The sequence below is a fragment of the Vulpes lagopus genome, chromosome 2 (genome assembly GCF_018345385.1).
Source record: "Vulpes lagopus strain Blue_001 chromosome 2, ASM1834538v1, whole genome shotgun sequence".
Classification (NCBI taxonomy): Eukaryota; Metazoa; Chordata; class Mammalia; order Carnivora; family Canidae; genus Vulpes; species Vulpes lagopus.
The window spans coordinates 64,672,473-64,697,004 of record NC_054825.1 but is presented as its reverse complement, the minus strand read 5'-3'; the positions used below and the strand labels follow the sequence as shown (position 1 = coordinate 64,697,004).

Here is a 24,532-nt window from a genome sequence, read left to right as displayed (position 1 = left end):
GTTCCTGCCCATACAGACTCATTGCAAGTTGTTGTCAGGTAAGTAACAAACTCAACTACAGTTGTGTGAAAATGACCAGCTACAAGATAAGGAGTTAGCTTTCCCAGGATTCTCTGCATTTTAATATAATTAAAGCCTTAAACCAGTATGTGGTAAATCTTTAAGAGCTGTTAATTATTCACAGAAAAAAAAAAAACTGCAATCATGGGGCACCTGAGTGGCTCAGTTAAGCAACTGCCTTCGGCTCAGGTTATGATCCTGGGGCCCTAGGATGGAGTCCCACGTTGGGCTCTCTGTTCAGTAGGGAGTGTGCTTCTCCTCCCTCTGTTTGCGCTCTCACTCTCTCAAATAAAACGTTTAAAAACTGCAAACAGATAAAACAGAAACAACTATACTTTCAAAATGTCTATCCATATAAAAAAAGACTGAAAAATCTTTCTTTAAAAGAATCCACCTAGCTATGTTTAGCCCAAATATACTAGAACATGGGGCCTTCTCTCAACAGTATCATATGAGAAAGGGATCTTTAAGGCACCAATTGGGAAAACTGTCTTAAAAGGAATAATACTTAATAATACTTAAATGGCATTCTTCATATTTCTTGTTCTTATAAGGTTAAAATATTTCCTTTCTATTGAGCTCAAATATTTTGCAACTAATTCCTAAAAAGCTCTGTAGTAGTACCAATCTCCATACCATATTTTCTAAATGGAACACAAAACAAAGACTATTCTATGCTAGCTGGGTATTTACCTCAGCGAGATAGCCAGATACTCATTTACGACACACGAAAAACAAAACAAAACAAAACACTGGTTAGAGTAAAACCAGGAAAGCATTCCTTCATATTGTATTAAAAAAATGATCACAGACCTTAACTCACTTACCATGAATGAGGCTGTTTCCAGGTGATATCAGTGTGTCCCAGAGGCAAACGTTTCTTAAAGAGAGAACACAACGATTCATGATGTGCTTTTTGTTATTGGTTTTTACTCATTGCATCTTACTACCTCTTTTGTTTATACTTATTTATTAAGCAACTAGGACAGGGGAAGAAGCTGGGGATATGTCTAAGAGTTTATCTTTTCTGAACCACACAGTCCTGTCTCACATTGTCCCACATGTCTCTGCCATCTCATCCCCAACCCCTCAACTTTTCCATTACACTGGAGGGAAAGAGAATTTCCTGGGAAGAAGGGATGGTTCTGAGCCCCAGGGGTTACCACTGCCAGGAAATTAGAGGTATTATTCATGGCATGTGTTGCCAATGAAATGAAAGCAGTGTCAGGTCAAAGAAACATACTGAGCATCAATGATGGCTATAGAGTCTCAAGAACCTGACAGGAAGGGAGAAAAAAAAAAAGCTTTTAACAATCACATATGCTTATTGAAAGCCTACCTTAGGAGTATTTGCTTTTCTCTTTTTGGTAAGGAAAAGTACTAAGAATTATGCAACAAAGTTTTTATATTCCTGAGATGGAAAAACTCTTCTAGGTAAAAAGAAAAAAATCCATACTTTGTAGCAAGAATACCTTTCTGCTTAAAATGTGCTTATTTCTTATTATGCTTCTGTCAACTTACCTATTGTCATTGGACTGTCCAGATGTGGCAACTAGACTTGAAGAGGTAATAAATGCAAAGTCACTTGTGGCTTTACTGTGGCACTGCCAACTCTACAAGAAACAAAGTACAAATGATGTTACCTAAAAGTCCAAGATATTCCAGTATCGCAACAAACACACAGTTCTGCTAGTAGTATATGCATGAACTAAGAACAGTTGTTAAAAACCTAGAATAAAGAATAAGTGATAAAAGAAATTACCTATTATTTGCATATTTAGCTAATATCCAATAATATTTTAAAACTGGAAGAGTTGGTAAAAATATAGAATTATAGGGCTTTTCTTTAGATTATCTAGCAAAGGAACAGGATGAACTTAACCAAGCCATTTCAATACATTAAGGGCCCAGTCAAACTCAGTGTTAATAATCTCAAATACATTTAATAAACTTTCCATAATAACCTGTATCATAATAAACAATAATAACCCAAGGAGGGAAACTCCTACATGCCCCTCTAGTAGTCTGAGACTACAATGTGAAGAACTCAAGTCATATTAATTTTGTAACCTAAATGCAAATATCCACCCTTTATTTTTTTTTTATTTTTTATTTTTTTTATATCCACCCTTTATTACCACCTCCACATTCCTGCCTTCGCCTTCCCTTCCACGTGAGGATTTTTAGCAATAATAAAAACAAGGTCAAAAGAGGTCCTGCAAATAATCTGCAGGCTTATGGCTGCCCATAACCACTCCTAAGGATATTCCAAGCACCAGGGGAAATAATTTACTGAGCCAGTCATGACTTTTCTTATTAGATCAGGTGAATGAATACAAATTTGGAGGCAAAGACTCAGGGGGGTGTCCAGGTATTTAAAAGAGACATTATTTGGTTTGGAATTATCATGGTATTAATCTGAGTGAAGGCAAAGGATAGATTCAAGATTACTTCCAATTCTGTAAAGCCTTTATGAGAGTGTACAGGGTACTAATTTAAGAGAAATATCTTGTCTCATCTACATAATTAAAAACATATATATAGTCTAGAAAAGAAAATTAAAGTATATATGAAGCCAGAAGTTCTGCACAAGATAGCACTACCTTCCAGCCTTCCTATCATACCGGAGCCCCCACCAAGCAAAGATATATTTGTCTGCATCACCAAATGTTTCAATATGGTTTGTATTAATGAATGAAATGCCCTCTTGGGATTGGTTAATTTATAACCAGTAAGAAAAATTTGGGAGCAAATTAGAATACACACAACCTGTTAGAATTTTATAGTGATTCATTTTAGGTACTATATTAGAAATCTATCAAGAAGTTAGAGTTTTCAAAAAAGCCTCTATGTTCTCTGGGAGTGCTGAGTGATACTTACCATATAAGGTTTAGGATTTGATGCAGTTTGGTTTACTTGCCAGATACTCAGAAAACCCTCTCCATCTGCAACACCACACTATAAGAATGGCATAAATATTAGACACAGCTTCTTAGTAAGCATATTGAAGGCAAATCATTGATGAAGAGTCACTCAAACATCACTTAACGTCCTGCCAACACCTATTTCTATTACTGTAGTTCCCAAGAAAGTCAGGCCCTATAAATATCCTTCAACCTTTTAAGTGTTTTTCTGTACCTATTTCATTTTCCTCCAAACATCTCTAAGATAATTTAGTAAGAAACTGGAAGGTTTCTCTCAGGTGCTTGACTGTGCTTATAGGTACCACCAACACACTCAACAGAAAGAGTTCTTTACCTTCATAGTATTTAATATCTTTAAGTGGATGATTGAGCCATACAGAATTTTGAAGAGCTGTGCTTTATTGGGAAGCAAGGGTGTATTTAAGCAGACACCAATAAACTGCCTGCCCAGCATAAATCCAGGTCACTGAATTGGTTTTTAGATGTAGTGTTACTAACCATATACTCAATATATTTTTCACATGAATTAAGCAGTAAGTCTCAAGAACCAACCTTGTTGCCTTGTGAATTAAAATATAACCTGGTAACTCTTGCGTTGCCGGCTTGGCGGAAACAGACAAGTTGCTGAGGTCGTGTCCATTCAAACATTCGTACGCTACCATCCTGAGCACCTGTAAGATCTGAAACACAAAGGAAAAGCACAATATATGAAAAAGCTAAAGAGTTCCAATATTTCCCATTCTATAAATGAACTTCAAAACGACATTGGCCTATACAATGCCTTGGATCATAAATAAAACACCTACAGTACTGATGGACCGGGTGGGACGTCATTCTCTTAACGTTATGTAGATTCCTTTTCATAAGCTATAAAAGAAGATAAAAAATTCATTTTGTGCATCATAGAATAGATAATAATACACTTCAGGCCAATTCCAATTCTCATAATCTTTATGCTCTTACAATTCAATTATTACTCACACATGCCCTGTTGTAGGTTTTTGGAACCACTTCACATTTGACACCTGTCCAAACAGGCTGCAGAACCAGTCACTTACTGGCATAGCCCTGGCCCCTATGGACTGGCAGATACCAAGCGGCTTCACCGAGTGACAAAGGGAACTCTCCTCCAAGTGCCCTCCCTGAGGACAATCAGGAGTATCTCTAGAGTCTTCAGAACATGACAGTGGGACCCCATTAGCTACAGTGACTAACAACAACATTATAGATATATTTTTCAAACACCTGTAGTAGACACAACTCCTCTTTGTCTCTGCTTTACCACTTGGTGCCTCTCAGTTTGCTCATCTATAAAATGATAATGGGAGATAATAAAAGCACCTACCACCTAGGGTTGTTGTGAGGGAAAGCATGCACCTGACACAGTCACGCTATCTTAGCTATTATTATGATGGGGTTATAACGAGTCACTGCCCCTGATCTTTAGGATCATTCCTAAGTCAAAGTGATTTCAACTTATTTTTGAGTGAGTCCACATCCAGAAACCATACCTAATAGTAAAAAAAAAAAACATACCACGCTAGCTCCAGTGCTAGTCTGTCCACTGCCCAGCCATGGCAGAGATGAAGGTGGATGCACCTGACTTGCTGAATAGGATGTTGCACTGGGTTGATAAAGAGTTGTAGTGGAACCACGATAATCAATATCATCTGAACTGTGAAAAATATTTGTGTGTTACTGTGAAAGTTCCATTTTCTCTTAAACACAAATTCCAATTACAGGACTGCTTATGTACCCAATAGAACAGTCTTTACTTATAGAGAATGAAAAAATATCCATAAGAAAAACTTAGGTGTAGTTTCTATTCAAAGGCAATTTTAAATTTTAGTACTGGTTCACTTTTGTCTCCTAAGACAAAATGTATAGATCTAATGTTCTTCAGGGGCAATTTTACTGCTGTACAGGCTAGAACAAATGTTTGTTTTCAAGGATTTAACACAAGCATTCTTTTTATCATGTATGGGAAAAGATTATAAGGTCTCTTCAAATACAGGTATCCCATGCATCAAATTCATACATTTTAAAGAAATCTGAGTTTTAAGATTTCAAGTATTAGTAATCATCACATAAAAATGTTAAAGCAAATTTTATGATGGATTGTATCATATTACATGGTTACATCAATTCTGAAGCAGGATACTGAAACCTAGTAATATTATATGCTAACAAAACAGAAAACCCGACAAAACAAGGTGAGAGGCTACGATGCACCATTCTCAAGCACATAAAATGTCCAAGAATCTGCATAAAAGCAAGAGGGAAGACAGATATGGAAGAGGAACCCCAAAATAGGAAAGTATTGAGAGATACTGTTGGTGCAGTACCCACAGCTTTACTGAAAAGCAGAGCTGGTGATCCCTGGGTGGCGCAGCGGTTTGGCACCTGCCTTTGGCCCAGGGCGTGATCCTGGAGACCCGGGATCAAATCCCATGTCAGGCTCCCTGCATGGAGCCTGCTTCTCCCTCTGTCTATGTCTCTCTCTCTCTCTCTCTCTGTGATGACTATCATAAGTAAATAAAAATTTAAAAAAAATGAAAAGCAGAGTTGTCTACATTTTTATCTGTAAAAAAGGTATGTTTATCAGTTAATAATCAAGAAAAAAGTGATAATTACTCAGTAAATGTGACTTATTAGTCTAATTAATATGTTGTTGGATTCTGCTATTTACTTTAGTTATCTGATTGGGATAACTAAATCAGCCAAATCAGCCAAATTTACTGAATAGTATGTAATTCCTGACATTTCTTTGGGCTTAAATGTCAATGTTGTAGTTACCGGCATTAGGCTTTGGTGTTCGTGATTATTCTGACTCCAAAACTATGAATACTTCCATGTCTGATGGAAGAAGTATGGGTAATTTGTTAATTGATGTAAGAAGAGCCTTTTATTGGCAGCTAAACAAATTATATGTTTGTCTCCTACCTAAATAAAGGAAGAGACATATATACTTTTCAAGATAATTCAAATCATATGCATAACGATTTAAGGGGTTCTTTTTAAAGAAAGCCTCATTTTAAATGGACTACACAAGACAGACTAACCTTTTGGATTCCCTGTCATACTCTTCTCCAATCCATATGTATGACTGACAGGCCAAAAGAGAAGTAACATCGAGTTCTTGTACATCATGTGTTGAAGCCAAGACAATTTCATTACAGTTCGCCTGTAAAGCAGAGTCAAAAATTAAAGCAATTTCACTTAAAAAGAGTACAAAGAGTACAATCTTTATAATGATTTTAATTTTACCTTATTAATGGAAAATGCCATGATCATATCCGATTCCTTATGAATGATTTTCGCTTTTCCACCTGGATAGCCCAGATCAGCTTCAACCTACAAAATGTTTATTGGCAGTTTCAGTTGTCATACAGCAACATGTGACACACACACATATTCCACAAAAATTAATTAAAATTCGTAAGGGTACGAAGAAAATGTAATAGCAGCAGGAAGAAGAAAGGAATTTTAGTATGTTGAGAATTAGCTTTGGAATTAGCTTAAATTCTCTGATGCCCTGTTATTACCCCGATTATAAAGATTTCCATCGTGATGAGAGATAGCTAGCATACTTTTCATTAGTATTTGTAACAGCAATATACCGCTCGCATCTCTTCCAAAAGCATGCAGATATTGCAGTAAGAATGTGAATGCATCAAGAGGCAAAGAGTGGAGGAGAAAGAGGGTAAGTCAAAGGAGTCATATGAGAAATTAAACATTTTTAAAATAGGATAATAAGATGGGAATAAGTAAAAGCTGTAAAGAACAGTTAGAAAAGGATAAAAGAGACTGATGAGAAGGTGCACTGGCTTAGGGTCAAAGGTGACAGGAAGGAAAGAAGATGCAGAATCAAGGAGGAGAGATAAAACAACCATGTTTGAGAACAGACTGGCAAGGTGAACATGTGAAGATGGAACAGGAAGAAGGAAAGAGAAGTACCAATGCTTAGGAAGAACAAGTCGGAAACAGTGGTGTATTTCCTAACCTATGCCACTGACGTGTATGAGAGCAATGAGTATTCTGATTAGCCAACATGGTTAGTACTAGAGATGAAGGTTAGCTCCTTGAACATTGAGAATGAGCTAAATACAAGAGCATGGAACACTACCTTGCTGCGGTAATCTTCTGCTACGTAGTTTTGTTTGACCTGTTCCACATGTTCTTCTACAGACTAAATAACACCACACCGTCACAAATACAAAACACATGCGTGAAATGAAATTACAAAGAGAATGAAAAATTTCAAACTAAAATGGTCAATCCATAACTTAAAGATGGTAAAAATGAATTTGTAAACTTTCCTTTTTAAAGCACAAAATCAAGAAAGAAAAACTGAGTAAAACACGATGTCATCAGATGAACACAACACAAAGCAAAACAAGCAAAATTAAAATTAATGTGACCACTACATATATAAAAGGCTGTGTTTCAAAATAAAAGAGTTATTTGAATACCAGTTATGTAACGTAAAATACTATCTTAAGCTACAATCTCTAAAATAAAACCTACCTGAATGAGAAGTTGCATTCTATACTACATAAATATAAATCCCTATCCTACAGGTTATTTCAAGTACAAATTAAAACTATTTCTGAACACAGATTCAAAGTAATCATAATCATTCACTCATACTCATAAGAAATATATCCACGAAGGAGGAGTCAGGGATTAGAATTCCCATCAGTTATTTACTATAATCGAATTTTTCTCCTTGTAAGTAAAGAAATGTTTAATTAAATGGGGCACAGGAAAGAAATCACATAAAGAGCTTGCTCTTGGTTGATGACAGGGTCATTAAGGATGGCTACAATCAGAAAGAACAGTTCTGCTCTGCTGTGGAAACCTGTGAAGGTTTGATCAGAGCAACACACTCTTCCTAATACCTTTATAGAAGTGGCTGCTTCACTTTTAGTCAAAAGGGCCAAATTCTCTGTGCATGCCTTCAGCAATCTAAGGGCTGCTGCAATGGACAATGACAAAAAAGTAAATGTGTGCAAGGCCCAATCAGCAAAAGCCAAACTGCTGAAGAACCTGTTTGCCTTTAATCAAGTAGTTGAGTTTGCAATATTTATTGAGTTCACAAAAAATTGTCTTACAGAATATTCTTCTTTAATATATTCTATGAGTAAAAGTATCTTCCGATGAATATATCTAAAATATCAGCATTTCGCAGATTAATTTTCTTTCTTTTTTTTTTGCAGGTTAATTTTCTAAGTAATTTTTTAAAATAAGGCAACATTTTAGAACTTTTAGGATTAGTTTGTCAATTCACTGAATTTATCAAATTAATGAGTACCAAAATCCTATTTAACAATTTAAAAAAATAAACCACTCTTACTAGATAGTTTTGATAAATGTTCCATATTTCTGAGCTTAGTGACCAGTTTTTATCTTAACAGCTTTAACATTTTTTCAATTTTTTTCCTTGATGAAAACAAATTTTTAGCAGATCTGTGCTGTTCAGTACAATAGCCACTGACCATATATGACCATTTACATTTAACTTAAAGTCAAGTCACACTAGCCACATTTTAAGTGCTCACTATATATGGCTGCTAACTACTATATTGTATAGAACAGATATAAATTTCCATTATCACAGGAAGTTCAACTGGATAACAATGGACAAGACAGTAATTCCTTTCAATAATTTGAAATTGAAAAGGTACAAAAGGGTCTATGATAAAAATTCTTCCTCCCGTCCAAACTCTCACCATCTACCTCCCATCTGTGGAGCCAACCAATGCTTACACAGCATTTTAAGAAATGTTCAATTTATCTGTATCCCATCTCCCTCTTCATAGAGACCCTCTGCTGGTAGAAAATTTGAAGAGAACACACAGCGTGGACTGCTGATGCCAAGAACACAGAGACTAAGAGGCAGAAAGAGGGAGAAGCTTAAAGAAGACAGAAACCTGAAAGGACAGGTCTGATCCTGAAGACAAGACTGAGGGTCCCAGCAATCTAGACCCCTGGCTTCCCACTGTATTCCAAAGCTCTGACAATCCAACCAAATCACTGCTACAAACCTTATGAATAATTAAAGTATATTTTCAATGAGTCATTATATTTAATAATTTGAAGAACTAAACACTCAAAAAAATAGATCCTTCAGTATATTGGCTTTCTGGAAATAATAACGTATCTTTTATGTTAAATCTATTTCTTAGATTTCTAGATCTTATTTTACAGAATTTGTACCCAGCATCATATAGGAAATACTGTAACAGTGGACCAAATAAAAGAGGCGAAGAATTTGGCTCTGTGATTTCCCTGACAAACCCTACACACCAATGATTTCAATACCATCTGGATCTTGTTATCCAAAAGGCTTCTCTAAGACTCAAAAGAATCCCCACAGCTCATTTCCCCTACTTCATTTAGGTACATAACCTTAAATCCATACAGAAAATAAATGACTATTCAAAATGCTGACCACAATTACCATCTAGGTGTGGGTGACTAATGAAGAGAATGAGTTGGGTAGGTCCTGCTACCCCAGGTATGGGGAAAATGGAGACGCAGTTCTATATTTTACCTTGGAAAACTGAGCCATGTAAAGTGTCCCTCTCAGTTTTCACTTTTCTAAGTGAAATACAATTCATTGCTCTTCTCTCATAGATTTTGTTTGCCAAATCTTTAACGTCATCTGACACTCTGTTCTGAACACTCTCCAAAATGCCCATTACCTCATTAAGCAGTCAAATGGACTGATATGCTCATATAACAGAACTGTGCACCACTCATTTTATAAGGAAGAGATAACTTTAAGTTCTAAAGTACCAGTCGCCCAAATTCCTGATTCTTGTTGAACCCTGTATGGCATTACATTCCTAATTTATATTTAGCTTAAAAATCACTGTGCAATGCAGAACTCTGCCTCACTTTGTGAGAGCAAACTTCATATCATACTGGTATTTCTGTAGTTTATTCTTTCACAAAATTATCCTGAATTTCCTGCTTCTAAAGTTTATCCTGTTCATTTTTAATTGTTAATTAAAAGAGGCTTTTAATGGGCTATGTTAGATTCTAATTAAATGATATTCATAGAATCATAATATAGAGTATGCTCATTTATATATTAAATTAACCAAATCATCCATCACAGGATTAATTGTAAAAGCCCAATGGCCAAGTACTGCAAAGGAAGTACCAATTTTCACTTGATTATACATGATTTACCAAGAGACCTATGTTGCTTCATTGTTATAAAATGAAAATTATGAGATTTAGTCTTAGAAAAGAAATTCATTGTAGTCTGGCAAACTATTTACCCACAATGTATGAAAAGCAAGCAATGTATGCTTGCTTTTACCCCAAGCAAAAAGTAAATCAAGCACTGACTTCATTAAAAATGTTAAAACTAAACAAAAACTACAACAGAAAATTTTTTTCAAATACCTCACTCTGTTTTCTTTTCTTTGTGAAAATATATCTAATAAATGTCTCTTGAAGGACTTCTTGTTTAACAAGGAAATGCCACAGCCGTTTGACTGGAAGTGCGGAAGAATCCCGGGATCTATTAGAAAAAATTAACATATCCTATTTTACTCTGTAGAAAATATGCTTGCAAAACTTTAAAAAAAATCCATTATCTATTGCAAATAAGTTGCATCATCAAGCTCAACAAAATTTTATAATTTTCTTTTAATTTTTAGTTATTTTAAAAATCATTCCTTCATCTAGCAATTCATTCTCTAATTACAGGTTCTCTGAATGAACAGGTTGAAAGTAAAAAAAAGTTACAGTATGATACTGTAGAACGGGTTCTGTTGGTTACATAATATCACCAATGAATATAAAGTCACAGATTTCATTTTTTAATAGCCCGACAAAGCTAAAAAGCCTTGCTCTTCCAAGTTTATCAGCAATACTTTTCGTTATGGGACAGGTGCCTCACAAAAAGCATGCTGCTAATCCAAAGGACAGGTAGGGGGCAAATAGAAAATCAAAACATTAATAAAAAAACCTTAATGTGAAAAAAAACACTGTGTTTACTGATAAACTACTGCCAAAGCATCAGCAGCACCTTGTTTGCATATGTAGATTATTATTCCAAAATATTTCTGTATGGGTTCTTAAATAATGGCAAAAATACAAGATTTGTTTTTTCTGATTATAAAAGTAACATCTTCCGAACTATAGGTAATACTGGGAAAAATGTTTTCTATCCAGATTTGTTTTCCTTAACATATACTGCTAGAAACAGAATTGCAGGTTCAAAGTTGTGAGTATTTTTATATAAGCATGATATGGGCATATTTTGCCAAACTATCCTCCAGAAAAGTTAAACCAGGTTACACTCTCATGAGTATTATAAGCATCCTTACTTGAATGGAGTATTTTCAGGTTCTAGCATTGCTTTATTTCGAAGAATAGCTGGTCCAGCTCCTACTGAAAGGTCAGTTGGGTAGGTATTGATATAGTTAGGGGGTGGACCTTCAAACTGATCCATTTTCTCTTGCAAAATCTGTTCCCAGTTCTCCAAGTTTTTAATCACAGCAATACCTAATGGTGATGTCACAGGCAACTCTAAAAGGCAATAGAAAATGTCATCTTGCTTTGATTAAAAAAAAAATGCTGATCACCATCCACATATTTTAAAAATCTGAATTTTTAGAGCCCAAACCTCTGAAAATACAAATAAATCTGAAAATGTTAATCTTATATACATATTGGATTCTTAGTGCTTTTAACAAACAGAAAGCCAGCTCTTTGAGAAAAATGTGTTGCTTCTCTAGTCTGATTTCCTGCTCTTTGAACCCTGTGGGTAAACAATGATTCTTGGCATGCATGAATTAAAACCATAGACCAGAGCCCAAAATATACAAGCATACACAATATGTATACAAAATACACACAATACATAGTATCTATAATTTTTGGGGTGCCTGGGTGGTTCAGTCGGTTAGGAATCTGCCTTTGTCTCAGGTCATGATCACACTGGATTGAGCCTCCCTGCTCAGCTTCTTCCTCTCCTTCTGCTCCTCCCCACTGCTCATGCTCTCTCTCTCAAATAAATAAAATCTTTCTAAAAATCTCCCATTTTTAGTACCAAATGCTCTTTTGTATAGATTTATTATGAAGAGAAACTTGATGCTTACTTACTGTATTTAAGTACATTACTTACTTACCAGAGAATTCCAATCCAGCAATGGGAAAGAAATTCTTGACATTGTGAAGTACTAGCTTAACCATTGTCAAATGCAGAAGAGCCCAGCTGTTCAAGGGAAATAAACAAACAAATTCTCCTTCACTGAAAATAACATCAGGAGAGAAGCATAATAATGATTCCTGTCAATTGTTTAACCCAATATCCAACCCAGAAAAAAGCTGGGTTTTTTTCTAAAATTTAAACCTTTGTAGGCTCTGTAAATAGAAAATATATAACAATATATCATACTTAGAAGATCTGAAAATTACCTAATAGAAAAAGATTTACCACACAGTCACATGGAATCTAATAGCATATCAATGAATATATATAAGTTCTAAAAGCACATCAAATAAGTTATGCACTTTCTCTCACTAAAAATGTGTTTCTCCCCTACATGTAAGCTATTCTTTGAAACCAGATATGAAAGATTCTACTGTCTAGAAATTTACCTCAAAGGTACAGAATTACTAACCTGAAAATAGAAGTCAGTTCTTGTATAAATTCATACTATTACTTAAAATTACTAACATCAGGATTTTTTTTTACCAGAAGAGAGAGAGAGAGAGAGAGAGAGAGAGAGAGAGAGAATCCTTATTTACCTATAAGAATTTGGATCTTGGTGCTCCTGTATTTGTGTATCTGAAAAAAAAGCATCATCTTCTTCTTCATCACTATGAATGCTTTCATCAGAATCATATATAACACCACTATCAGACAAAGGGAGAAACGGCTGCAATAAAAGACAGTTATTTTTTAAATACATGATTGGTTTTTATCTTAATATTGAACATTTTAAGTGTTTTCTAAGTAAAAATTTCCTTTCACAAGTAATACTAGACCTAGAAAAGTCAAAAAGACTATGCAAAATTCTCAGATTCCATAAAATAAGTGAATAGCTAGATACAATGTAAACATTTCTGCAGCATTAATTACAATAGCCAAGTAACGGAAGCAACCTAAGTGTCCACTGATTGATAGATGAACATATAAAGAAGACATGGCACACATACAGAGAAATATTACTCAGACATTAAAAAGAATGATATCTTGCCATTTGCAATAACATGGATGACCTGGAGGGTATTATGCTAAGTGAAATAAGTCAGACACAGAAGACAAGTACCTAACATATGATTCACTTATATGTAGCATCTAAAAAATAAACAAACTGGGGGACCTGGATGGCTCAGTTGGTTAAGCAGCTGATTCTGGCTCAAACCATGATCTCGGGGTCCTGGGATTGAGCCGCACTCAGCAGGGAATCTGCTTCCCCCTCTATCTCCCCCTGCCTCTCCCCCAATCATGTGTGTTCTCTCACAAATAAATGAAAATCTTTTAAAAAATAATAAAAATAAAAAACAAACAAAAGATGGAAACAGAATCATACAGAGAAAAAACTGGTGGTTGCCAGGGGGTGGGAGACGGGCAAAATAAGCGAAGGGGATTAAGAGGTACAAACTTCCAGTTATAAAATAAATAATTCATGGGGATGAAAAGTATAGCATAAGGGAATATTAATTAATAATACTGTAATAATATTGTATGGTGACAGCTAATGACTACAGTTATTGTGGTGAGTACAATATAACGTATATACAATTACTGGGTCACTGTGTTATATACCTGAAACTAATTTAACACTGCATGTCACCTAAAATTCAATAAAAAATTAAATAATAAAATATATGTGACAGAAATATTAACAATCAAGACTTTTTCTTATATATCTACATAACTAGTTAGAAAAGTCTAAAGAAAAAAAGACACACTGAAAAACATAAATACCAAAGGAAAAACTATGAAAATTGTCAGAGACCTATAGTGAAGGAAATCAAAAATCCTTCTAAAAGCTATATAAGGAGACTGAGACATGTAAAACTATAATTCTTTACAAATTAATTTATAGGTTTTAAGTTAATTGTAATAAAAATCCCCCTGAGGATTTCTTTTCCTTTTTTGAAGCTTCATAATGATTCTAAAGTTTCATAGGGAAGAAAAATAGACAAGATTAGCTGAGAAATCTTCTTAAGGTGAAAGATACCATTTTTTAGTGGATAATAAAGTAATTAAAAGAAATAACTGATCAATGGAAATATATAGTCCAAAAAAAGTATATTTAATCTATGACAAAGATAACAGAAGTGGGAGGAAAGGAAAGACAGGATAACAAAAACAAATGTTTAAAACTCACCTTGAAAGACTTTCTAAAGATGAGCTTAGCCTACCAAAAGCAGAGTGGGATCAATATCTCAAGAACTCTGAGGTCTAATAAAATTTTTAAATGGGAGGAGGCATGATGAAAAGAGGGAAATATTAATAGAAGAAAGGTGATCAGCTTGAAAAAGCAAAGTGCAGAAAGCAAGTACTAGCAGCATGTACCCAATGTGGTATGAAATGGAACTACAATGGGTCTAGTCACCAGGAGTATTCTGATCTCCAGAGTTGTGACTGCTTTGAAGAAACAGGTATGTCATGGGCTATATGGCCTCATGAAACCCCAAAATATCCATCCATCTCCTCTTGCTCTAATTTCATGCTGACCAAGGGAACTACTAATAATTAGATGAAGAGAACGTAGATGGCAGATACAAGTATTTCAATCACTAGAAAATGATGATGCTGATTATATGTTAATAAATCTGACTTCTGTTTTAGACCTAAATCCCATACAGATTTTCATCAGTTTCACCCATATCAAGTATCTGATAATCACCATGTATCTGATCATCCCTGAATGGCTATTCAGTTTCTGGACTTGAGAAATTAAATATCTAAACTATAGTTATTTGGGGTGCCTTGGTGGCTCAGTGGGTTAAGCATCTGCCTCCGCTCAGGTCATGATCCTGGGGTCCTGGGATGCAGCCCCATGTTGGGCTCTGCACTCAGTGGGGAGTTTGCTCCCCCCTCCACTGGCTCCTTCTGCCCCTCCCCTCTGCTCGTGCTCTCTTATTCACTCAGCTCTCTTCCTCTCAAATAAACAAAATCTTTAAAAAATAATAGAAATAAAAATAAACTGTATTTATTCAACTGAGAAACTGCCTTATCATTCCTATGTAATGCATACAAAAGAATGAATAAAATAAACACATATAAAACTTGTGCTTCTCATACCTCTTACCTTTGCAACAAAATAATCCCACATACTAAGTTCAGGAGGAATAAATTTTTCTTTGTAAGATGGTCTCTCTGCAGGCACTGGTGGTGGGGTAGCATCTTTTACAGGTCTTCCAGGGACTAACATTCGCATGTTAAATCTCCTACGGTGTTTATCTATGTCCTCAGAAGGAACAGGAGGTGCTGAATAAAGACAGAAGAGAAAAAAAAAGACAGCATTTATTTTCCATTACTAATTCAAAGAGTTAACATTAACTTTTCTTTTCAACCTATTCTTGCCATGTTTCAGTTTAGACTAAATTACTTCTATCTGTGCTTCTAAACTTTCCAAGTTACTGCATCTGTTTTCCAGCAATCATGGCAGAGATGCAGATGAGGATAGAACATAAAAGAGTATCTTGCCATGAAGGAGCCTGCATGCTATACAGAGTAACAAAGTAATTCTATGTATAACAAATTAAATAAATGGCATATTCATTAATGCTTGAATGACTATTTCTGGTTATGCTGTTCAAGGATTCACTGAAGATACAGGATGTGTAAAGCATGCCTTTTAAAAAGAAGGCAGCAGTTCAACGTGAAAAGAGGAAGGGACGACAGAAACCAGTGACTAAAACCTCAATGAATGAGGATGATAGAATCAAATGGAGTCAGCATCGCTAAGAAGGTTATTTAAAATGGAGCCAGGAGGATCTTGAAGTGGGGTTTATGTCCTGTCTCCAATTTTCATAGCTGTTGCTGAACTCCACTAAAAGCCAAGGCACCTGCCGCATTTGGAAAGGACATAAATGGTAGCATTAGTCTTAGCAACCAATCACATACAGATCAGGGGAACTGTAGCTATACCAGCACCAATCATATCTCCTTCAAACAATTTAGGTGAATTCCCTCTTTCCTCTTTAAAAACTCTAGTCTCGGGCAGCCTTGGTGGTGCAGCGGTTTAGCGCCGCCTGCAGCCCGGGGTGTGATCCTGGAGACCCAGGATCGATTCCCGCATCAGGCTTCCTGCGTGGAGCCTGCTTCTCCCTCTGCCTGTGTCTCTGCCTCTCTCCCGCTCTCTCTGACTGAATAAATAAATAAATCTTTAAAAAATATAAAAATAAAAATAAAAATAAAAACTCTAGTCTCGGGATCCCTGGGTGGCTCAGGGGTTTGGTGATGCCTTCGGCCCACGGCGTAATCCTGGAGTCCCAGGATTGAGTCCCACATCAGGCTCTCTGCATGGAGCCTGCTTCTCCCTCTGCCTGTGTCTCTGCCTCTCTGTCTCTCTGTGTCTCTCATGAATAAATAAATAAAATCTTAAAAAAAAAAAAAAACAACTCTAGTCTCTTTTGTGTCAGCCTTGATTTTGGCTCAGATCATGATCTCAAGGTTGTAAAACCGAGCCCTGTATTAGGCTCGACACTCAGCATGAAGTCTGCTTGAGATCCTTTCTCCTTCTACCTACCCTTCCCACTTTGCCCCCCCCCCGCCCCCACCTGCATGCACATGCTCTTTCTCTCAAATAAATAAATATCTTTTTTAAAAAAGAATTTAACCTTCAGCAGCAAGGACAGAGATTAGAACCAGTTCCATTTAAACTCTTTGTACCACTGGTTCCTCACTGTAATGGGATAATTTCTAAGGATAAATTATGATGTTTTGGCACCAAGATAGAAACCTTTTCCACATCATCAGTCCACATCTTACCATATCCTACCATCTTAAAAAGTGGGATTAAAAAATACATTCTAGTACATAAGGGAAGAGAATAAAAGACAGGAAATGGAATTTCAAAAACCATAGGCATGACTGGAAAAGCTCTCTTGCACATGATCATAAACCTAATCTGAAGCCAACTGCTGATATGTTCTATATTGATTATGAGGTTTTATTTAAATCTTTCTCTAAAAACTATCCTTTTCCCTTTCTATTCCTTAACATTCTTCTTACTTATCTTTACCTATTTTCTATTTCCTTTTTTATCTTCCTCAAATTTGTCCTGGTTTATTAAAAAATATTGAACTGAAAAAATATTTTTATTCAAACATGAGTTTAGTTATTTACTATCCTAACCAAAGTGATATATTTTGAATATCACTGATCTTCAAAATAAAAATTCTTAAAACTTTTTACTTTAGCTTTAATCCTGGAAATCATTTACATTTATATACATTATTGTATCAAATTTATCTTACCAGAAATATTTTCTGATTGTCTTTGAGGTTTCACAACAAGTTTCACACCCCCTCCAAAAACAGCAGCCCACATTCGATTATTTAATGGATGGGCTGCAAGTCGGAACAATTCATTGGAGGAATTTGTAGCAAGAGCATGTATCAATAAACTTAAGTAAACAGCAACAACAGCTTCACACAACAAAATGTTCAATTTTGGCTGGTCTTCATCTTGAGCCGAACTCAAGAGATTAATGAGTGAGCTCACACCTGTAAGGGTATATAATATCATAGTAAGTATATCAGAAGAAAGCTCTAGAAGAAAAAAAAATCCAAATCTGTAACTTAACCAAAATTATGTATCTATATTAGATAATATATATTGTATCCATAATTTGAGCAACAAAATAAATGATAGAAATGGATTATAATTTATGGAATGAAATAAGAATCTATTAGTTTATGCTATTAATGAGTGAACAAATAAATAAGGAGAGAAAGGAAAGCTCTTCCTCATAGTACAATTTCAACTAAAAGTAGAAGGAATGATAAAATTATATATAAAAAAAATCACCATCCAGGAATCCTCACAGTAATAATCTGATTCAGGCAAGAATCATCACTGGATGCTAAAATTAGTGGGTAAAAGTATAGTATTTTACACAGTCTCAAACTATCTCTTCAAAAGAAACTTATTAATTTCAAAGAAGAAATAGTAGCTTAGTAAATGAGAAATCTGGCAGAAAGTACCTTAACAAATGAATAGCACCAGTAATGGAACCAACTGACATCATGTGCCTCTTAATATTCTGCACTAATAGCACAGTATCTCTTTTGTGATAACCTTGCCAAAAATACATAACCCGAATCTAATATTAAGAAAAAGGAAAAAAAAGAAAGAAAGAAAGAAAAAGACAGGGTAGCCCCAGTGGCCCAGCGGTTTTGGCGCTGCCTTCGGCCCGGGGTGTGAGCCTGGAGACCCCGGATCAAGTCCCATGTCGGGCTCCCTGCATGGAGCCTGCTTCTCTCCCTCTCCCTCTGCCTGTGTCTCTGCCTCTCTCTCTCTGTCATGAATAAAATCTTAAAAAAAAAAAATAAGAAGAAAGAAAGAAAGAAAGAAAGAAAGAAAGAAAGAAAGAAAGAAAGAAAGAAAGAAAGAAAGAAAAAAAAAGATAGCAAAACCCAAATTGAGGGACATTCTAAAAAATAACTGGCTACTACTCTTCAAAGTGTCAATCATGAAAGACCAAAAACAAGAATGAATAACTAGTCCATATCAGAGGAGACTCATGAGATAGTACAACTAAATGTTACATGGAAGACATTGAGTGGGACAACTGGTGAAATTTCTGAAAGATCTATAGGTTAGAAGAACAATACCGTATCAATGTTAAGATGCTGAATTTGAAAAACTGTGCTATGGTTATATAAGAGAGTGTCTGTTTTTAGGAAAGACACATTGGTATACTTAGATGTAAAAGGATATCATAATCTGTAACTTACTCTCAAACACTTCAGAAAAAATACCTATGTACACACACATACACACGGTGAGGGTGAGAATGAGAGAGAGGGATGAATGCTAAGGCAGGTATGGCAAAATGCTAACATTTGGAGAATCTGGGTGAAGGCTAAACGAAAACTCTTTGTACTGTTTTTACAACTTTTTGGAAGTCTCACTTATTTCAATAAAAAAATTAAAATGAAGACAATGTTTCTAAAAACATGTATAAATGAATTTTATTTTTTTTTGTATAAATGAATTTTAAATAAACACTGTGAGTTTGTCACTTTTTTCTACTGCCATTTTTCACTACCATCATTAACATGTAAACTCACAGTTATAGAGCAAACACAGTAAAAACTAAATGACACAGCAGACCAGAAAAAGGTGTGAAGAAAGTGGAGAAGATCTGAAATAACTGATATGGAGAATGAGAGAGAAAGCTAACGAGAGACAGAGAAGGACTGACAGAAGTGTCACATAATGGTCACTCTTATCCCAACATACAAATTTACACTCGAGAATAATTGCAGTCTCTCTGATATAACTGTGAAAATATCTCTGTGATACTGCTCTCTAACTTAGGATTTCTACAGATAAGGAAGAGGATGTGCTCACCCTTATGAAAGATGTTAAACCTTGCTTTTTTATGCGGGTCAACACAGCTGGGTTTTGAAGCCTTAACTTTCTGAGTCTTCAGACAACATTACAGTACTTAAGAATTCCTAATCCATGGCAGAAAACATCATCAAAAAACAAACAAATAAAAAACCATTCACCAAATCCACAAAGAACAACAATCAGGAAACCAGTTAGTAAGTTTTTAAAACGGAATTACCAAATAGAAGATTTAAAACAAAAACAAACAAACAAACAAACAAAAAACACTTAAATTCTCACCAGGCCATTGAGCAGGAGAAGAATTCGGTGTTGCATGTTCTTCAATACTTTCTGTCCTTAGTCTTCGGCGATCACTTAAAAGAAGTCCTTGATAAGCCATTCCTGTAAACTGGTTTCCTTCTGTTTGACTGCTAATACAAATAAGGTTCAGTTATTTAGCATTCTAACAGAGATAGACTGTACTATATATATATCTTTTAGATGTTTATCATGATGACATTTAGGCTTTTTAAAATCATGTTCCTAGTTTTTATTTAAATTCAGTTAGTGAAGGGGTGCCTGGCTGGCTCAGTTGGTAGAGCATGTGACTCTTGATCTTGGGGTCATGAATTTAAGCCCCCACACATTGGGCACAGAGGTTACTTTAAAAAAAAAGAAGAAAAAAATCTAGTTAGTTGCCATATAGTGTAATATTGGTTTCAGGAGTATGACATTTAGTCTTTTTAAAAATCTTTTCCAGACGCTACTTAATACTTGAAAATCTTTTCTAAATTCAGCCATTTTTACTAAAAAAAAAAAGAAAAGAAAACAGAATCTGAGAGTAAGGAGACTACTTTTTGGTACTAGACTCAAGTTTCTGGGTACTATTTTCTTAGCTCTAAAATTGTACGAGTTTAACCTTGAATTAAAGTATGAACTAAAATATGGAGAATCGTATTAGAAATATTTGATCCTAAAGCCAAATGTACCTCCATATTTACTTCCCTCATCTTTGTGGAGCTAGGGAAAATACAAAAGCAGAAAGTAAAGCTAACTCCCTTGAGTCAATCATAGCCTAAGAATAAGAAAATACACATTTTAAAAATATTTATTTGAACTCTCATCTGGTGCCATTTTAACCAGTGACTTGTATCAAACAAGTTGTCTTTGATCATTCAGACAATCAATGTCCACAATAGCCAAACTGTAGAAGAGCCTCGGTGGGTGTCCATCGAAAGATGAATAGATAAAGAAGATGTGGTCTATGTATACAATGGAATATTACTCAGCCATTAGAAACGACAAATACCTACTATTTGCTTCGACATGGAGGGACCTGGAGGGTATTATGCTAAGTGAAATAAGTCGATTGGAAAAGGACAAACATTATATGGTCTCATTTATTTGGGGAATATAAAAACTAGTGAAAGGGAATAAAAGGAAAGGAGAGAAAATGAGTGAAAATATCAGTGAGGGTGACAAAATATGAGAGACACCTAACTCTGGGAAATGAACAAGGGGTGGTGGAAAGGGAGGTGGGCGGGGGTTTGGGGTGACTGGGTGATGGGCACTGAGGGGGGCACTTGGTGGGATGAGCACTGGGTGTTATGCTATATGTTGGCAAATTGAACTCCAATAAAAAATTAAAAAAAAACAATTAAATAAACTTTGTTCCTCATTTACATTTCCAAATCTTTGTAACTACTTAGACATGGCCTCACTGGACTAAAAGCAGAGTACAGGCCATTTTGAAGGGCTAATTCCTTTTGCAATATCAAGTCTTCTCACAAAAAAACTGCTGAATTTATAAGAAAAAAAATCTAGGCATATGTTTAATATACATTTAATGTGATTCTATTTATATTACAAACTTTTCACTTATTTATATAACTCATTTAAATCTGGGTCATCCATCCACATGCAGAAGAATGAAACTAGACCACTCTCTTGCACCATACACAAAGATAAACTCAAAATGGATGAAAGATCTAAATGTGAGACAAGATTCCATCAAAATCCTAGGGGAGGGATCCCTGGGTGGCACAGCAGTTTAGCGCCTGCCTTTGGCCCAGGGCACAATCCTGGAGACCCGGGATCGAGTCCCATGTCGGGCTTCCGGTGCATGGAGCCTGCTTCTCCCTCTGCCTGTGTCTCTGCCTCTCTCTCTCTCTGTGTGTGTGTGACTATCATAAATAAATAAAAACATTTTTTAAAAAATCCTAGAGGAGAACACAGGCAACACCCTTTTTGAACTCAGCCACAGTAACTGCTTGCAAGATACATCCACGAAGGCAAAAGAAACAAAAGTAAAAATGAACTATCGGGACTTCATCAAGATAAGCTTTTGCACAGCAAAGGATACAGTCAACAAAACTAAAAGACAACCTACAGAATGGGAGAAGATATTTGCAAATGACCTATCAGATAAAGGGCTAGTTTCCAAGATCTATAAAGAACTTATTAAACTCAACAGCAAAGAAACAAACAATCCAATCATGAAATGGGCAAAAGACATGAACAGAAATCTCACAGAGGAAGACATGGACATGGCCAACATGCACATGAGAAAATGCTCCGCATCACTTGCCATCAGGGAAATACAAATCAAAACCACAATGAGATACCACCTCACACCAGTGAGAATGGGAAAATTAACAAGGCAGGAAACCACAAATGTTGGAGAGGATGTGGAGAAAGGGGAACCCTCTTGCACTGTTGGTGGGAATGCGAACTGGCGCAGCCACTCTGGAAAACTGTGTGGAGGTTCCTCAAAGAGTTAAAAATAGATCTGCCCTACAACCCAGCAATTGCACTGCTGGGAATTTACCCCAAAGATACAGATGCAATGAAACGCCAGGACACCTGCACCCCGATGTTTCTAGCAGCAATGTCCACAATAGCCAAACTGTGGAAGGAGTCTCAGTGTCCATCGAAAGATGAATGGATAAAGAAGATGTGGTCTATGTATACAATGGAATATTACTCAGCCATTAGAAACGACAAAAACCCACCCTTTGCTTCGACGTGGATGGAACTGGAGGGTATTATGCTGAGTGAAATAAGTCAATCAGAGAAGGACAAACATTATATGGTCTCATTCATTTGGGGAATATAAAAAATAGTAAAAGGAAATAAAGGGGAAAGGAGAAAAAATAAGTGGGAAATATCAGAAAGGGAGACAGAACATGAAGACTCCTAACTCTGGGAAACGAACTAGGGGTGGTAGAAGGGGAGGAGGGCGGGAGGTGGGGGTGACTGGGTGGCAGACACTGAGGGGGGCACTTGACGGGATGAGCACTGGGTGTTATTCTGTATGTTGGCAAATTGAACACCATTAAAAAATAAATTTATTATTAAAAAAATAAAAATAAAATAAATCTGGGTCATCTGTCCAAGTGATTGGATTTCCTACTACTTATATTCCCCTCATCATTAAAATGCACAGTATACACTGATAAAGGTAATCTGATCCTTAGGAAAATTTAAACCATTATTTCTTATTGATATCACTTCCAAAGACTTTTATATTCTATGTACATTCTATGATTTTAATAATTCTATTTAAGAAACGTACTTTTTGAGTTTTTTAAAAGCATTTTCTCTTTCAACTGAAAACCAGTTAAACAAATAGGAGCTAATCCAATGCTAAAAGAAACCGTTCTTAAGGAAAAAAAAATTAGAAAACTTCATATTATAAATTATTTTGAATAGTGAAAAATTCTTTTAAAATAAAAAAAGACAGTGATGATGATCATTTCTATTTACTATTTATCATTTTCTATATGCCTCTGTTGTTACTAGGTGACAGCTAAATTAAAGCTATTCTATTTCTCATTCTTTCTCATCTACCAAAGTATACAAGGCAGTCATTTTTTTAAAAGATTTTATTCAAAAAAAAAAAAAAGATTTTATTCATTATTCATGACAGAGAGAGAGGGGGGCAGAGACAGAGGCAGAGGGAGAAGCAGGCTCCATGCAAGGAGCCCGACATGGGACTCAATCCTGGGTCTCCAGGATCAGGCCCTGGGCTGAAGGCGGCGCTAAACCGCTGAGCCACCTGGGCTACCCTACAAGGCAGTCATTTTTGAGGATTTTTCTGTCACTAGGAAATAGAACTTGATATAAACCCTGGACAGTTTAATACTTTTGCTATATTAATAATTTAACATGATTTTTTTTTTTACCTGTAGCTATGACTGTCACATAATGCCTGGTAAATTGATGCAGAAAGTGATGCTGCTAGTGAATGAAGTGTATGCACCTAAAACCAAAACAGCCACAATTACATTTTATACTAACATTTCTATACAATAGTAATATTTTAAATATTAGAAAACACCCAGCAAACTAGCAATATCATAAGACTAGATCCTAAGACTAACGAATTCTACTTTAAAACTTCTAAAATAACACCTAACTTAATATGCATGCCCAAAACAAAGCTAATTGATTCAAACACATCTTTATCAAATATTTACTTACTGTGACCCTGCCATTTACCAGGCTCTGAGTAAAGTGCCAATGGGCTGTTCTACCTAATGATTAGCTTCAAGATTAATATTCCAAAAAAAAGCAGAACCAAAATAAGTATACAATTTTCAGAGCTTTTATTTAAACTGCCTTATAAAATTTCCCTTGATGAAATAAATAGTTGATCTTACCAAGAATGAATTAAATGTTTAGATATATCAATCACTGTGTGAAATGGCTGATTTTTCAGAAAGCAAGTAGTTTACTTAGTACTTAAGAGTAGTGTATACTCTTAGAATTTTAAATTTAGAGTTTAAAAATTATCAATATAAAAACTACATCCTAAAAATGCTAATATTGAATCAACATTTTCAGATTCATAAAATGTTAAAATTTGAAGGGACCTTAGAAATCAGTTTAATACTCTTTGAAAGCCTTATCCAAATTTCTAGAAACTGGAAATGTTTCCTTATAATTTATATGCATTTAATGCCTTTTCTAAGTGTCCATATTCACTGAACAAATAATT

The 24,532-nt window shown here is 35.4% G+C and overlaps 1 protein-coding gene across 4 annotated transcripts in view; it reads right to left on the bottom strand.

Annotated features, from left to right (window-relative positions):
• DMXL2 (Dmx like 2) overlaps positions 1-24,532 on the bottom strand; it is a 157,326-nt gene that overhangs the window by 2,696 nt on the left and 130,098 nt on the right. The window contains exons 26-42 of one of the 4 annotated variants that reach the window (XM_041743964.1): positions 23,718-23,794; positions 19,834-19,964; positions 17,451-17,699; positions 15,278-15,456; positions 12,759-12,889; positions 12,137-12,222; positions 11,333-11,534; positions 10,404-10,521; positions 7,111-7,173; positions 6,252-6,338; positions 6,047-6,168; positions 4,521-4,659; positions 3,791-3,851; positions 3,537-3,664; positions 2,941-3,018; positions 1,582-1,673; positions 888-940 (exon numbers count right to left, since the gene is read on the bottom strand). In XM_041743964.1, coding sequence (XP_041599898.1) covers positions 888-940; positions 1,582-1,673; positions 2,941-3,018; positions 3,537-3,664; positions 3,791-3,851; positions 4,521-4,659; positions 6,047-6,168; positions 6,252-6,338; positions 7,111-7,173; positions 10,404-10,521; positions 11,333-11,534; positions 12,137-12,222; positions 12,759-12,889; positions 15,278-15,456; positions 17,451-17,699; positions 19,834-19,964; positions 23,718-23,794 — 1,996 coding nt within the window. The remainder of the gene's footprint in view (positions 1-887; positions 941-1,581; positions 1,674-2,940; positions 3,019-3,536; positions 3,665-3,790; positions 3,852-4,520; positions 4,660-6,046; positions 6,169-6,251; positions 6,339-7,110; positions 7,174-10,403; positions 10,522-11,332; positions 11,535-12,136; positions 12,223-12,758; positions 12,890-15,277; positions 15,457-17,450; positions 17,700-19,833; positions 19,965-23,717; positions 23,795-24,532) is intronic. The other 3 variants (XM_041743965.1, XM_041743966.1, XM_041743967.1) reach the window with 3 other exon arrangements.